Here is a 17,582-nt window from a genome sequence, read left to right as displayed (position 1 = left end):
AATACATATAAAGCAATAAGAACAAAATTACAGTACATATAAAACAATATAGGTACATGAAGGGCATAGAAAATTAGCATTTATGTATATCTGGTATAGTAATTAAATTAAATTGTCAAGTTTAACAACAAGGACAAAATGAGAAATGAGAAAAATGAGAGATGACATCAGTTCAAATAAAACACCTCACACAAAACAGCTGCTTTACTGACTATTGGCAACAGCGTCAACTCTGCTGGGGCCACTTTACTGAGATTTAAAACCACTTCAGCAGTTTTTCAGCGGTTATACTAGTTTGAAGCTTCATAGGTCCATTAACAACCATCCAGGTAATGAACATTATGTCACATCAGCCGACTCATCTCATCGCAAGCTTTGCATTAAATCTGGATTAGACAATACTTTGTTGTGCCCTTGAGGCCTTTTTAAATACACAGTTGTAATGATTGCAGATGTAGATTAATGATTATTTCCTTGTGAGAGTGAATCCCTTTTTCATTTCTTTTGCTGGAGAGTGAGTATTGCTCCATGCTGTTTAAGAGGGAACTTGTGTCATTATATTCTCCCAAACAGGGGTCTGCTGTCACTCTGTACAATCAAAGTCTGGACCCTTTTTTCAGTTATATGCATTAACAAACAAGTTGCATTCCTATGTGAGTAGATTGAGAATATGAGTGGATTGAAATCCTGTGCTGGTCAGGGGAGCTTTTTGGGACTGAACAGTTTGTTCTGGTAAAAGTCTGGTGTTACGGGCTTTGAGTGATAGATTTGAATGAACAGAAATGTTCATTTAAATAAATAAATACTTGTAATACTTGGTCATTCTTCTGAAACGAAGTACATTGTCTCGTGGCAACAAAAGGATTTTAATTTGCAGCCAAGACAATATCTTTCCCTTCCAGTGTCTTATTATTAAATTCAGAGCTTAGCGTCTTCGCTCATCATTTCATTTCAATATGCATGCAGCATAGTCAGTTTTGTGGCCAGTACTGGTATCAGAATAAGGCTTCCACTGTATAACTCAATAGAATAATGGCCTATACGTGTTGCTGATCACTCACACAGAGAATATGCTGTTAGTACTGACAATATGTTGCACTGCCATCGTGTGTGACTCTTTCCCTTTTCCAAAACTTCAAACAGATGGCATGTGAAGATTTGTTCTCTGCTTTAAAATCTGGAGCTGCCTTTAAAAAGTTGTTCTTCTCCAGTCCAAGAGAGCAGATTGAACCTGGGTTTGCTTTTTTCTAAATCTGGTCAATTATGAATCAAGAAACAATAACCTGCTTAACTGATTTGCCTGAGCACCGCAGTGCTCTCAGATAACCGCTGGCAGTGATTCACCACCTGGCTCATTTGAAAGCTTAATTGGAAAGTTTGTTTTGAATATAGTAAAATAAAAAGGAGAGCGGAGTAAGAAAAACTAGAACTCAAAAATGATGACACTTTATTGTTTATGTTCTTTCTTTTAAGTAACTCTCTCAGTGTTAAATAGATGTGAGCATCTTAATCATGTGAAAAGTCCATTTATCCTTCTCTAGCATGACTTGCTTTGCTTTCATCCAGTGGAGATGTAAACATTATGGAGACGATGAACTCTTTATTATCAAGTATGTCTTTTTAGAAAGTGGTGTTTTCTCTTGTGACAGAATAGGCTTTAAGGACAGTATGATATTCTCCTCATCTCTTTGCAAGCTGATTAACAAATAAAAGTAATGAGTGGTGCCCACAGAATATTGACTCTCATACATTTTGGCATAGAAGAAACAGCACAGATGTAATTGAAAACGACAGCTGGGAGGTCTTACTGGGACACTTAATTAAACAGAGCATTGCTAGTATTTCAAACACCTGTGTTTTTTCTTGTTATCTTGTCATAAGGTGTTGTCTGCCTATGTATTTACAGTGGAAACTTGCAGTGCATGAACAGACAGTAATATGAACTAACCTGTGTTGATAATAACTCTACACTTCTGCACACTGAAATTTGAAGTTGTGCAGTGTCTAGCATTGATAACTTTGGCTCAGGTGGAAGCACTTCCTGCTTTCCTTCAGCCCGGTGTGTGGTAGAGGTGTGTGTTTAAGTTCACTGCAAGTGGCAGGACAGCTCTTAGATGAACTGAATCTCTTTTAGTTTCACCATCAAATTCTACATGTCTTTTAATTTTGCTTTCACACACTCATTACTCCACCCACAGAGATGTTTTCCCTTCTGTTGCCTAATTTAACCTCTGCTCAGGACTGTGTGGGCAGGTGCAGGGTGTGCTTCATGGGCCTTTTTCACAGCAGACATTTTGACTTGTCACTGTATCAAAAGCACAAGCGTTACTAATAACATTAAGGGTGGCTCTCTTCCAGTCAGATATCCCAGTAAGCCATGACAGTGTGACAGTGAGCCGACATGAGCCCCAGGAGGACTCTCAATTCGAGGCAGCTAAATGGGATTCAGCCGTCATTCTTTTTCTTATTTACACCTGTGCTTTTCCTGCTGTGACATGGCAACTTTTAGGGTGGGACAACGTCCACCTTTGCCTTTCTTATTGCCCCAGTAGGCTACATGAGTTTGGGTGCGCCAGTTCCTTGCATAGCTCCACCCAACGTCAGCCTGAGCACACGTCTAATCAGCCAACTGAAAGCACTACTGTGAGCACACAGTGCAGGCCTTTAATAAGTGTACATTGAGTATTAATCATACTACAGCTGCATTAGAAGAAAAAAAACAACCCTACAGTTATACAGTTGCTCTGCATGAAAAATACAAGACTACAGTTTTGCAATAGCTCCTACAGGGTTCACATCTCCAAAGAGTAATGTCTCCTTTCCCTCCTTTAATGTTTGTATTCAACTTTTATTTTAGCACCTGGAAATTACCTGGAAATTAGCAAATAAATGTCCTGCTTTTAATGTATTTATTTATTTTTGCACAGGCCACTGAATCAACGTATGTTTCTAAAAAGCCCATGATACTAGTGCATGTTAATGGTGCACCATAACCTTAACGGTGCAGCTGTGAGGATTTGTCCTTCACAGGTTACAAATCAACCTGAAGCAGGCAAATGCAGTGTAAATCTCACTGTGATGACACCATGCCCAGCCAAAGAGCCTGCCAGGTTGTGATGCACAGCGCCTTATTAAGGTGCCATGATCATGCATCCTTGGATATTTATTAAGACCTGTCCACTCATTATTCATCATTATAATCTACTTGCAGCATTACAGTGACGTAGACACTTTGGACCCTTGGACAGGTCCCAGACTTCAGATATATTGAGAACTAGCGTGTTAAAAGATATGTATGTTGATTTGAGAGTGATTTCAGTTTCCAGACTTAAAGTGAGATACTTTGGTTAAATGCATCACATTGAACATAATTTACATTTTGTGCTTTAAGCTCAAGTTTTATCAGTTATTTCGGCTGTAGTAGCTCCAAGTGGACTCGTCTTCTTGTCAAAGTGTCATCTGTGTTCTCTATAGTTAATTTAACAGCCTAAATAAGGCTGGTTGTGTCATTATGTTGTACATGGAGTATATAATCACACAGAATCTTGAGTGGTAAAGTACATTTGCCTTTGCTCTCCGCAGCCCTGATATAATATTGACTGAAACACCATAAAGCACAACAACAAAACTACATCCTGAAAAAAAAAAATTACACCCTGACAGCCTCAACAAAAGCCTAATGTTGTTATGTTGTGTATTACTGACTGATTTTAGGACATAAAATAGAAAAAAGGGTCGACTTCAAGTCCTCTGGGAATTCATTTCAAGTCAGTAAATGTCATACACAGTAAATATAAGCACTGCTATTACCTCATATTAAAGTAACCATACAAATTATGCAGTCAATCCACTTTACTATTCAATATGTTTCATGTATTTCTCTACACATTTGAGAAATACTGACAAATAAAAATGATTCACAGTTTTGAATCTTTACTTTTCTTCTCTTGCCAAACAGAACACAAGACCAAATATTACACTTACCAGCAGCGGAATTAAATTCATGCACCTTCAAACTCATGACCAGATGGATTCATTTACAAAAGGTCTCTGTTTACAAGGAAATGTCAGTGTGCAGTGTAAGATTGGAAACACAAATACACACACTCACACACACACAGTTATAAGGTCAGTAAAATAAATTTGTATGTGTGTCAGGTTAAGTCAAGATGGTGCAGTACTGAAATCTGACAGCAGATGGTACATGAGAGCCAGTAAATTTGAGACATAATTTCATCAAACAAGTAAACAAAGACATTATGTAAATATAGGTGAAGAAAAATAAAAGCATGCTCTGATTTACTGAATTACATTTGCTTTCATATCTGCATGTTGCTCTATTTAAACCTGGAAGTGGAGAGGTGCAGGCATAGCATAATAGACTTGTTGAGCATCGCATGTAATACTTTTGCAGGATGTATGCATGATTGCATTCATTGCAGATGATTATTGTCAGCCTCTGAAATCCTCAGCACAGGGGAGCTGAAGTTGGATGAGCAGGGGACCAAGTTGTGGGTGTTCAGATAACTAATTTTCTTGACACTGTCTCCTCCTGATCCTTCTTCCGGGCTTGCCTCCAGTGAGTCGAGCCCCTGCAGCTGGCTGCTGGGCTGCGGCGGAGGCACCAGGCCATGCAGGAGGCTGTTCCCCAGGTGGGAGTTACATCGAGCCAAGTTGTCAGTCAGATGCTGCATGTACACCTCCTCCAGTTGTTTCTCCAGCAGCCCATTCAGCACCGAGTTAGACATAGGCTCCAACCCTGATCCGGGCAGATCCAAGCTGATGCTCACACTGGGCCCCATAACCAGATAGCCCTGGTCTGGTACCAATGAAGCAGTCTCGTCTTGTGGCTCCAGTTGAGCTGCCCACTCTGTCCGACGGCCGACTTCAGAGACCAAACCTTGCTGGGCGATGATGGCTCTCAGTGGGTTGTGCGAGATGCGGCCTGAGTCAGCCACCTGCAGGTCTGGGTACTGCTCCAGAAGGCTGCAGTCGTCCAAGCAACCTGCATAGTCAGGGTCCAAGGTGAGGACAGGTGAGGCCCCAGGGATTGAGAGGCCTGCAGAACCATGGGGCATCTCTTTCAGTCCCTGGAATTGGGTGGGGTCTAGTTCTTCCTGGTTTTGACCTGATTAGAGTCAATGAACTGGTTATTTAGATGTTTGCTATGCGGCATGAAATCAATAGCAAGATAATATCTGACGAAGGAAGAACATGTTGGTGAAGGGAAAGCAAGAGAACTGCACCGTGTAAAGTTAGCATTCGTACATGAAACCCATTTCCACTCTTCATGCACATGGAATATTAAACCTAACACCACATCAGACTGCTTGTTTGTTCTAATATTTCATAAAGCTGCTCACCTGCTTCGGCTGAATCTGTCTGTATGTCTGAAGAGTGCGAGTCAGGGGGAATACAGCTGAACGGATCCACATAATGAGTGCGTGTCTGCGATCTCTTCAGCTTGGAAGCAGAGGCAAATTTTCTCTCCTCCCTGTAACGCAGCACTCTGAGAAAACCCTCCGCCAACATGACTTAGAATGACCGTCCTCTTCTTTTCTGCGTCTTCTTACCACGGTTTGCTTCTTATGATTGTCAGTCTTAGAGGCAAATGTTACAGTGTGACTGTGTGACTGGGAAGTTCAAGCAGCCTGTTTCACTTCTGCAACTAAGAACAGGGCCCTCCACCCCCATCACACACTTCCTTAATTAGTCCGCACCATTTACACACCAGCTGAGAAGACTCACAATGGTAAACTGAGAGGCAGAAGTATTCAGATCCTTTACTGAAGTGAAAGCACAAATACTTCATTCCTGCTTCAAGTATTCAAAGTACAGAAGTATTAACAGCAAAACATATTCAAAGTATCAAAAGTGAAAGTAGTCGTAGTAGAAAAATGGCCCCTGCGACAAATTACATGATTCGTTTATGCTGATGCATTAATGTGTGAGTTGCATTTTACAGTTGTAAGCTGGTTGTACAGTTATTTCAGTGGTTTCCAATTAAAAGGTCAGGCCCCTCAAAGATACATCTGAGGGGTCACAATATGGGGCAGGGAACAAAGAATTAAAGAGTTCTGCTGCACAGAAAAGCACATCCTTGTTTCTTTTTTTTAACTTTTGGATTTATCTATTTGGGCCTAAAAAAGTTACTGAAATAAAACCATCTGAGAAGTTTAGACAGGAAATCAGTCTTTGGCGCAGCTGCTACCAACTCATACATCTGACACATGACAAGAGGCCCCAAACATAAACTGCTCTTTATAGACGGTCATGAGGAAAAGCACTGGGAACCACTACCCTTCAGGTACAGCAGCTGTGTGCGTGTCCACGGAGGAACTGGATCAAACTCATAGCTCCTGTTAATTTCATTAGCAAAAGGTCTCCCTCTCTCAGCGTTATGTGAGAATAACCTTCTTCACTGTATTCAAAAGTCTGCTCAAAGTAGACGAGTTATTGTCTGCCAGAGTGTCGGTGCTGAAGGAGCAGGAGGAGTCTGAGTAGTTGTGCCCATCAACAAATAACTCTGTGGGATTGGTGCTGGATTGAATAGAGATGTGAGTCCAGTGCGGGGATGATGAAATGTGTCGTGGTTGGACAACTTTCTGGGGAGTATCTGTAGAACGTTCCAGATCAGAAATAACAGTAATTCAAGGAGGAGTGATGACTTGTTCAAGACTATCTATTGTTTCATTCATAGGGTTTATGTTTCAGAACCAATGAGATCAGCCACTCCACATGATTCAATTCCTTGAAAACGCACGTGGTCAAGCCTTGTTCAATGAAAGATTAGTCATATTCTATAAATGTAAAGTCATTTATTGTGCATAACAATAAAAGCATGTTATAAGAAGGCAGAATTTATTTCAGATGAGCTTGACTGTGTCATTATTAAAACCACCAAAGACCACTGAGAGTCAAGCTTGCAGTTTTATTTGGTCTTATTTTTTTTATCTTATTTTATTTTAGGGAAGATATCAATTCATGTAAGACAGGGATTACCAACACAATGTGAAACAGGATGCTCACAGCCAAACGAAGCAGCTGTCTGACTCCCCTAAAAACGAAAACAACAAATATAAAAAAAAAAAAAAAATTCAAACTAAATTTCACATCCTTCTGTGTTTACAGATTTGGAATTTTGGCATGTATTATCATTTCAAACATACATCATCTCGTAGAAAAAAGTTTGCTATTAAAACAGCATTAAGACAATATAAAGGAAGTAAAAACAGAGAGAATGGGACTTTTACGGAAGGTGCTGCAGGTTTGGTGATGACATGATTGGCAGGAGCACAACATTTGACTCGATGTTTCCAGGATTCAACAGGTAAGACTTGCACTGATTCAACTTGTCGAGTTAAGGAAGTCACGATAATGTTTCATTGTCTCATGTTAATATTGATGACGTTCTGTTGGCCAAAGGATGAATCTGTGTTACAGTTTATAAAGACATTTTGCTGTGTCTGATGATGTGTTCTCAGAAAGGAAGCTACACGTTCATGCTTATGGTTTGACTGACGTGTCATTAGGCCAATGGGCTTAGCAGGCTGAAGTTAATGGGAGGAAGCAGAGCTGTTTGTAGATACCCATAATGCTTTGCTTTAGTACCTCCCTTCACTGCAGCTGACAAGGCACAGCTGAACACAGATTAATAATAAAAAGGAAACACACACACACACACACACAAACACACTGAAAAACAAACTTTTAAGCAGAGTGAAATGTTGCTTTGTTTTTTCCTGGATCAGTTCCAGGTCAGTCTGGGTCCAGGTCTGGGTTTAGGACTAGGCCTGAGGTCTCAGGTAGAAACGGCGTAAAGCTGCTACTGCTGTGCATTCTTCGCTAGAGCCTCGGCCTCCTGGAGAGAGACAGAGACAGAGGGGGGGGGGGAGGAGAGGGAGAGTGTGTTATATTAAAATGGAGGATATTGGTTTATATATCCTCTGCCACAGCAGAGAGGAAAACCCCTCTGTTTCTATGGTAACTGGCACACCTCCCTGCGGTTCCTGTTGTGGCAGAGAGGAGGCGCCAGCGTGTTGGAGCGAGAGGAAAAAGGAGATGAGGCCTGTTTGGGTGTGAGGATATGATGAACAGATGTATTATGTAATATGTGTGTTTTCTGTATGGAAATCACGCTGTGAGGATAAATATGTATTTAGGCACATAAGCCGGTGATACGGGGAAAATGGCTGCACTGCTGGAACGCAGTTCAAAGACAGGACAGTAATCAGTGTGTGTTTGTGTTCATAAGCCTACCTTAGAGCCTGGGGGAGCAGTCAGACCCAGAAATGCATAAACAGCGTTGTCCTCTCTGGCATCGAAGAAGGCCTCATAGTTCTGAGGAAGAGGGGGACACAGGGAGAACTTCAGATGCAGATCAACCAGAGGACGAGCTCGTCTAAATCTGAGGCGAGGAATGAGAATTTGAAACAGGTTTCGGATCAGCGCCTGAGGGCGACCTCTTTGTGAGAAACAGTCGAGGTTGTGTTATTCGTCCAGGGACAAGCCTCGGTAGTCAATCTGAGAGGAGGGCATTGTCTTTAGGAATGTAACCCTGAGTAAACAAGCTAACACGTTCATCCATTTACTGCAGTCTCCCCTATTCTTCATCCCTCACTCCTTCTCGTTCCTTTGTTTTCCCTCATTTCTCTCCCACACACACATACCGGTGAACACACAAACAGCTGCCAGTGTCCTGGGAAATGCTGCTCTCTTTGTCTGTGACATTCAATACAGCCCATCCTGCATGTGCAGCTTCACTTCCAGCCATCCATTAGCTGCTCAGCACGACACCTCAGTGGACCAGGGCTAAAGGTCTTTCTAATGGAAGTAAATTAGCGTCTGCTAACACCAGGCGGAGGGCTCGGGTAAATGCTAGAGCACATCTGAGCAGGGCTGCAATGCAAGATATGAAAAATACTGCAACTCCACCCCTCAAACACATTTTTGAATAGCTGCCCCCAAAATTTTTTCAATTCCTTAAATGGTTCAATCCTGTAAATTGTATCTCCACAATGACTTTCTGTCAAGAGTTACATAAGAAGATTAATACCAGTCTTATATTTGTCTGTTAAACATTAAGCCAGGACAAGGTGACGGTTAACTTACGCTAAGTTAAACACAAAGTTAAACATAAAGATTGGAAGCAGGGGGGACAGCTAACCTGCCTCTGATCAAAGGTGATAAAAAATGCCCACCAGCACCTGAAAAGCTCACTACCTAACACTTTATATCATGTTTGCTTAATCTGTGAAAGTGAAAGCTCGACAGGTTGCAGTGTGACCAGGGGCTGTGTGCCTCCTGTGGACTTTGGTTTCTGTACAGGTGAGCCAAGCGAGATGCAATGTGAGCTTTAGTTGGATTTTGTTACCTTTGGACTGAGCCAGGCTAGCTCTTTCCCTCTGGTTCCAGTCTTTATGCTAAGCTAAGCTAACCATACCATTACACAATCATTAAGTAAGCTGGCATTGCCACAGAGACCAGGTTATGTTGAGGCTATAGTAGATAGCGTTATTGCTACAAACAGAATATAAGCAGAATATATGATGTTCGTTATATTTCTGTGGTTATTTTGGTGAAAGTAATACAAAAATAGTGTAATCAGGTGACAATACAGTAATACCGTAACATTATTTGCAAATTAAAGTAACCAGTAATAGTTTTTTTTTTGCCTTCTGCTGATTAAAATGAGGCTGTTGTCAGCTCTAAGAGTGAACCAAAACAAAACAATAATAAATAAATAAACACACAAAAAAACAAAGAGCCGAGGGCAGTGGCTTTGTCACCATGAGTTTCACATTAAGCACAGTCATTTGATCTAGTGTTCATATAAAAAAGTTGATTAGTGCAGCTTTATCCACATTCAGTCTAAAAACTGGTAGCTACAGCTTTGTGAATGAACACAGTAACTGCACAATCATATGACAATAACTCCTCTCCGTGCGTGTGTGCCTCACCCCGCAGTATTTGCTTTCGTTGAATATCTGTGGGGGGAGAGGGTTCCCCGTAGCCGGCCTGGACTCCTCCGGAACATTCTCTCTCATCCACTTCCTGTTGGCCTCGTTGGCCGCGATGTCACACTCCTCGAATTCGATCTTATTGGCCGCCAGGAAGCCCATCACATCCTGCTGCTGCTTTTTAATCTGCGTGCGGGGACGTGAGAGAGGATGACAGAGGGGAAGTTGTCAGTTAGACGTGTTAACTTCAGCCTTATGAGGAAGCATAAGGGCCTCGGTTCACCATACTGTCATCAGTCTGCTCCAAGAATAAGGACACTCTTTCTCTGCTGTGAGAAATTACACCACAGAGATCTCTGGCTGCTCTGTTACTAAGTTACCACTCGTTTGCTGACAAGTGAATGAAGTGATACAAGAGAGCTGAAGAGGGTGAACTTGGGCAAGGCTGCAGGGACGGATTTTGTGTTATCAGCTTGAAAGATGCCAGATAGTGAAGAGGACTCCCAAGACTGGACTCTCAGCGTCCTAACATTTCAACAGGACAATTCACTATGTGTAAAATGGGACCATTTCAAAGGTATTTGTGAGGTGTTGCACACTGTTAATTTGACAAACTGTCAAATTAGACAAGAATATGAGCAAAGAAGGACAGTGTTGGCAATGCCCACGTGAGAGTTGCTGTCTTTCTCGCTATCTGGGAATTTCATGCAGATGTGATTAATTTTGAGCGGCGCCCTGTTCCCACAAAAGGCCGTTCTGTTGCATTGGCACAAAACCATATTTAACACTTGTCTCGTTTGTGACACTTTTCCACCATGCTTGATTCACAACCACAAGCTTTTCATCCAAGACGAGGCAAAAACCAAGTGCGCAACTCAGCAGGGAGAAAAGGTGTATGAAGAATGACGCGGCGACATCCTATAGGAGCGAACCATCAGGAGTGTCCTTACATTGTTCTGTCTACAGTCGCACACAGCAAGAGAATGATAAAGCTACAGAAAGGACAGAAATGTGTGCTAGTCTGGATCTGTTCTTCCTGTTTCTGCCTCTATCTAGAAGGATGTGTGTGTGTATGTGATTAAGTGCACGAAACTGTGGTCCAATGAGGTCTCAGTGGGTGTGTGTAAGAGGGAGGATGGCCCTATAAGGCCAGACGGAAACAAAAGCTCCTCTGGGACTCGAGAGGAGGTAACTGGTCAAACACGAGCCAAATAAGGCCTGCAGCAAGGAGACACACACACACACACATCCAGCGTCAACTGCACACACACACACATTCACACACCTAAAATCAAACTGAGCCAACTTCATGGTAAAACCACTACATGGTTCTACGGATGATTATCAATTTACTGTCTCCCTGTCAGTGCGGACACCTCTGTGCGAGGGCTCCTCCCAGCTTTACCATGTGCCGATGGGACAGGTGGATTATTTAACAGCCATCTGCTGGAACAACACTGAGGCATGGAGATGAGGGAGCTAACAAAGCTGGCAGATTAGCTGTGGTACAGTTTGAATCATTTAATGGCAGTTGCACGCCTGAGGCCAAAGTCCTCAAACCCCACCTGCTCTGGAAACCAGCGCAGGACGAAGCAACGGAGTGGAACACCATGAGCTCAGACTCACTTAAACTCACTCTGTCTCCAAACACAGACAGTCCTCTGTCTGCCCACTCGCTCTCCTGTCTGACTGACATTAGCATAGCGCACATTAAGCTGGTACTCCCTCCCAAAACTACAATAAACTAACTTTATTCTAAACTGCCAAAATGGCAAGTGAAACACAATGATCCACTTCCTTCTTTTCTCTTTCTTTTGGTGCACTCTGGCCATTCAAGGCTGCATTGTACTGCTGCCAAGCACAATTAATTTGTAGGGCACACTGGTCACATGCCATCTGCCCCTAACTCTAATTGCACAGTGACAGTTCCCAGCTTTTCCTCTTTTAGCCCTTTGCATTGCTCCCTGGTGTCTGGAGTGGAGCTCCTGGTCATTTTAATATGGAGGAAAACAGGCTGACCCTGGTTTTGGGTGTGGTAACAAACAACTACTCTTCTCCTGATGCCTTGTATTATTCACTCCTTATCTATGTCTCTGGAATGCTGGAAAATTACTCCTCGGTCCTTTGCAGAAAGACAAGAGAGTGAGGCCAGTGTCCGGCCTGCAGGCCTCCACTTTTAATTTCTTTTACAACACCTTAATAACTTGCTGTGGTATGCAAATATAGACTAACACTGACTTTAACTACATGCAAAAGCAGGAGGGTCACTGTCAGTTTGTTTTTTATCTAGACATGGATCAGGCAGTGACTCACAGGTGGTTTTATCCATGCTATCAACATGGCTGCCCTGACTTTTTCTATGGTGCCACCAGTACATCAAAGTTTTGACTTATCCTGTGAAATATCTCAAGCTCTACTGGATGGAATGGCACCAAACGTAGTGCAGACATTCATGGTTCTCAGAAGATGTACCCTGATGAATTTAGTGACCTTTCCTGTAGCACCACCATGAGGCTGACATGATGGATTGACATTACATTTGGGACAAATGTTCATGTCTCCCTCAGAGTGAAATGTAATAAATTTGGTGATCCTCAGACTAACTTGTCTAGCGCCGTCATCCGGTCAAGTTTGGTGTATGACCAGTAAGCAAGTTCTAGCACACTAAAGTGCAAAACTAAGATGGTTAACATGGTATACTTTATACCTGCTAAATACCAACATGTTAGCATTGCCACTGTGAACATGTTAGCTCTTAGCTCAAAGCACCACTGCACGGCCCTGGCAGAACTGCTAGCATGGATGTATACTCAGTCTCAAGTAATGAACAAGGACCATAAAAATGTTGCCACATAAATTGCTACTCGTATGAAAGTTTACTCAACTGATTTCAAATGTTTGCTTCTGATTTTAGTACACTGATAACAGCACGAAACAAACACCTACAGGCACTATTTGACACTAGTCTGTTTTTTTTTTACTGCACACTGACACCAATGTTATCAGACTGACCTGGTACTCTACTTATGTGTCAGCATATTCCCAAGACACTGCATGTACACAGGAACTACAGCAATCATAAGACGATTCAGTGTGAGCACAAACGCGAGTCTGAAATGACAATATGAGAGGTCATCATCTCACTAAAAACTTCATCTAATTTATTTTTAGATTCAATTTTGAACCTTTCATTTCCAGCATATTCACTATAGACAGTAAGAGGCAATAAAGGAAGAGATCTGAGGTTTATACAGCACAATGAAGTGAAACACATCTAATGCTGTATGGATTCTTCTTTTGATGCTCTTCGGTTTCAATTAAACACCATCATTATCGTCATCATCATTATGTGAGAGCTGTGGCAGGGCAATGAGGTCAGATCCAGACCTGATCAATCCCTGGGAAAGGGCAGAAGTCTGGCAATAGCTGCCAGACAATGGCAGGCATTGATTGGGTGAACTGTATCCACAGCACAGGCTTGGATCAATATGGCGGAGGCTGATTCAATCAGTTGTGTCAACTCGGGGTTGAGGTCAACTCATGTTCAATTCACTCGGATGAAGAGGAAAAGACATTTAAAGTGAATTTGTCCAAAGATCTTCATAGATAAGACTAAATGACCTCTGTGATGACTCAGGGGTCCTACGTTTGAATGTGGGAAACTCGAGCCTGGACAGGAGGAAGCATGAATCAGCCCCAGCACTGCGTGTTTGTAAGGGATAAGGGTTTTGTCTTGAATAGGTCAGGTCTGATTTGTGCTGAAAACAGACGCTCACTGGCATTTTAGCAGCAACAGTAGCCTCCACCCAATCCTGAGCTCAGTCAGCATTACAACATTGTTACAAAAGAGCCTTACGCTGCTGCTCTGGCAGTGTGCCCTCACTGGTGTCTGAAGGTGAAACAACAGCAAATGGGCAAAAAAAGAAGACCTGTTGTACAATCTCACTGACTCACTGTAACAGCCATCCAACTCAAACCTGACCTACAGACCCTAGAGTCAAACCTGCAGTCAATCTGATGCAGATAGCAGAAGATTTGCACGTACACTCTGCAATATTCTGCACACACCGAAAAACACTCCCAGAATATTAAGACTCTCAGTACATTTATTGTGGCAGTGAGGAAGTTGTACAATAGTGTGGCTGCAGCGCATAAAGGGAAATGAGGCAGTAAAAGTGCTGTGGTGCTGGCCAATGTGTCTGGCTCTTTCCACAGACTTCAGCTGGCTTGGTGCTGCACAGTCTACGTACATTGCTACAGGTGTGCGTTTGCATTTGCATGTGTTCATCTAAAAAGGAAAATCCTAGCTTGGTATTCAAATTTTGGCCTTTGTGTAACCTGAGAACCAGGTAAATCAAGAGCAGGTGGTCCTGTTCTTTTAAAAACACTGTATTTGCAAGCATCACAATGTATTTACTCTATTTTTTTTGTTGTTGTTGCTCCTGTTCGGATTAATACAAGGACATGGTTTTGTAGCATGACCTAATCTTTGCAAAGCTATTGACGTTGACTCTAGAAGTCTCTCTGGAGCATTCACAGCCAGTCACAACAGCAGTACTTCAGGTGACTCAAACACTCTGCTTCTCATTACTGCATGGTAATATGATGATGTCAGCTCTCAGTCAGGACGAGCACAGGTCGGGGGTCACGGGGGGGAGCTCAGCTGGCAATCAGTGCACTGCTCAGGAACCCTAAGCCACACTAACTGTGACAGGAAGCAGACCTGAAATAAGCCTTTTTTTCAAACTTAAAGTTGTTGATTCCACACAATAATATGCTCTTAATACTACAGTATCATCAATGAATATACACTTGTACATATAGAGGAAGAGCCAGTGGGCACACACACACCCAACCTAATCCATTCACCATTCATGCAGAGGGGAACAATCACGCTGACAAAACTCACCTCACTTCTTCATTATCTGTCACTTCAATATAACTCTTCTTTCTGCACTGTTACACATTGTTTGTCCATCTGCTGTGGTTGTCTTATGTTAGAAAACGAACAGTTCGGTCCATTAAACCATATGCTTGTTGAGATGTTTACCAGCCTTGGTCCTACATGGAACCATTTCTGATACCGTTCAGATCAGATTCTGCACAAAACCAGCGGGCATTAAAGGCTAAAAATGTGCTCTGACATGAGAACGGATCTTTGTGTCTTTAGAAAATACATCCGCCTGAATAACGCTGACTATTGTAGCTTGTCAAGTGCTGAACGCGATACATCCCTCTGGCTAATTTTACACTGTCTCTCTCATTGACCTGCAATTTTTTTTGTTCTATGGAGCAAACGCTTTCAAACATTGTTTTCGAAATACTCCTACTTGTCTCCCTGTTTTGGCTGTTGCTCCATTCACATGCTGAACTCGATTGGAGTGATTAATGGAGCAGCAGACACTGCTGGAGAGTGGAATGCAATCGCATTGTTTTGTAGTCACTGATGCAATCGAACTGCAAGCCTGGTGAGGGCAGAGGGTTTTGACCACAAATTGCCAGTTGGCAGCATTTCACTGATGGTCTGATTCACTGATATTACATTAAAGGCAGACATGACATAAAGAGAGATTCTAACATAACTACTGTATCAATCAGACATGGAGTAAGTCCTATAAACGCTGTAGTGTGACTGCATATTCTATATTTTAATCAATCCGATGAAATCAGTTACCATAGCAGAATAAATCCAGATAAAGCAGAAATAATGTGTTTATGGCTCTTTACTCAGTAACACTGCTGCTTTTCTTCCAACTCTAATGCAGATGCACAATGGAGATGATAATGTGAGCATAAGTGTGTCTATGCAACGTTTAAGAGGACATAAGCATGTCCATTTGTAGCAGACTCTACTGAAGACAGATCAATGAGAAGTAATGCCTTTTCCCAGCACAGCGATGGCATCACTGGCTCTGAACTACGGCCGCTCTGACTGAGCAGGAAGCTCCCATCCTGTAAGACTGCTGCCGAGCTTTTGCAAATGTCATTTACTGTCAGGGCAATAAAGTCACTGGGCACTGGAAAGGGACTATGGATGCGATCACTTCCTTTGTGTGTAACCTGTGATAACAAGCTGCTCGATGAGGGTAAATCAACCTCGAGGCCTTCTAAATGTCACAGAATGACGCGGCCCTTTAATTTCTACAGTGCTGTTTCTGCGCCACTTTGAACATTTGAGTAACAATCTGGACCATGCCCACTATTTCACATCACTGATCTCGCTGAAAGTCTTGCAGTGTTTGAAAGCTAAATAGATTTGATTGTAAGAATAGTGCATTATAGCCTAAATTCAAGCTTTAGGGCCTGCAAATCTAGACCTTCAACAAGCCCTGAACAGAGTTTAAGTGTTCCTGGGCTGCAGCTGCAGGTCTAAAAAGGGGCCCTGGAGAATTGCATCACCATCATTCCTCTCCATTCTGGAAGAAACTGGCAAGAGGAAAGCTGAAGGTCCTCTTGGCTGCAGGGCAGTGAAGGCAACACTCAAGACTCTACTTTGTTGACAGAGCTAGTCAGATCTGTCCCCCTATCACACACACAGACTGTGAACCACCCTGTGCTGGTGTCAGGTGACAGAACTGAGCGTTTTCAGAGCATTTATGGATTGCTGCTGCATGCCTTTCTGGTTGTTAAGCTGCAAAGACACTGAAGTGTCACATCAGGAAACACTGTGACAAACCACAGCTGATAGAGAAGTGTGCCCTGCTCAGTTACCGGCCTCAAACTTCCTCTCCGTCTCCTCCTTTCTCACGCAGTTAAAGACGACAAAGAGAAAGAGGACGAGACGCCGAGGGTCCCCATCTGGGTCCAAAGTCTCGAGGAGGCCAGAGCAGCATGCTGATGATGAGTCAGACCACTCCAGACTGAGAGGATGACTGGACATCACTTTGAGAGTTCAATAAAAGTTCAGCCGCCTTTCTGTTGCCTGACAAGCGTCGGATGCTGCAAATGAATCCAGCTCAAACCTCACACACAAAAGCCATGTCGTTCTTTTATCTCTTACCGAAGTGGATCCAGAGGACGATGCTATGTACACTTTGATCACCATGATGAAATCCCTGACGCTGACTCGGGTCCGGTAAGCAGCGGTCGGTCGCCCTGCTCCTCGCAGACACTTTGCAGGCGGACTGCGAGACAAAACACAACTGCAACAAAGTTCCCCGGCTGAAACGCTGCGTGTCTGGTGGAGGCAGCGCAGGCTATCTGCGCAAATGCTCTTGTTCTCAGCACTGGATGGAGCTTTGCATTCCTCCTCCGCCTCCCCGCCCCTCCTCGTCTTTCTCCTCGCCCCCCCTCCCCCCCCCCTCTCTCTCCCTGTAGAGAGGGAGCTCTCGCTCGCAGACACGTACACGCACGCACAGAGAGGCTACAGGCCTATCAGGACGGCAAGACAACAGGGTTATACTGTCTGAATATTTCAGCATCGACCCCATTGTCTGCAAGCCAGACATGAGCTGCTGTTCTTTAACACTGCTGATGTGCACCGCTGCTGGTGTGTCAGTACATGCGGGTATGGTAAGCGAGTGGTTGAGGGGGGTGGAATAAAAAATAAATAAAATCTGCTGTGATTTTGAACACTTTGGCGCTTTTGTGCAACAGCACAGGCAGAGAAGCGCCGTCTTGTGC

At 43.0% G+C, this 17,582-nt stretch overlaps 2 protein-coding genes across 2 annotated transcripts; both read right to left on the bottom strand.

Annotated features, from left to right (window-relative positions):
• Positions 1–3,838: 3,838 nt before the first annotated feature.
• LOC143326057 (uncharacterized) lies at positions 3,839–5,617 on the bottom strand. Its single transcript, XM_076739527.1, has 2 exons — positions 5,364–5,617; positions 3,839–5,128 (listed from the first exon to the last, which is right to left on the bottom strand). The coding sequence occupies exons 1-2, from the start codon at positions 5,530–5,532 to the stop codon at positions 4,434–4,436; spliced, it is 864 nt and encodes a 287-aa protein (XP_076595642.1). The 5' UTR covers positions 5,533–5,617; the 3' UTR covers positions 3,839–4,433.
• A 1,181-nt stretch (positions 5,618–6,798) lies between these two features.
• On the bottom strand, positions 6,799–17,359 carry sh3bgrl (SH3 domain binding glutamate-rich protein like). The gene is made up of 4 exons (XM_076739676.1): positions 16,960–17,359; positions 9,960–10,145; positions 8,260–8,340; positions 6,799–7,861 (listed from the first exon to the last, which is right to left on the bottom strand). The coding sequence occupies exons 1-4, from the start codon at positions 17,002–17,004 to the stop codon at positions 7,826–7,828; spliced, it is 348 nt and encodes a 115-aa protein (XP_076595791.1). The 5' UTR covers positions 17,005–17,359; the 3' UTR covers positions 6,799–7,825.
• Positions 17,360–17,582: the final 223 nt, after the last annotated feature.

Source organism: Chaetodon auriga, chromosome 9, assembly GCF_051107435.1.
Source record: "Chaetodon auriga isolate fChaAug3 chromosome 9, fChaAug3.hap1, whole genome shotgun sequence".
Lineage (NCBI taxonomy): Eukaryota > Metazoa > Chordata > Actinopteri > Chaetodontiformes > Chaetodontidae > Chaetodon > Chaetodon auriga.
This window is presented reverse-complemented; position numbering and strand designations above follow the sequence as displayed.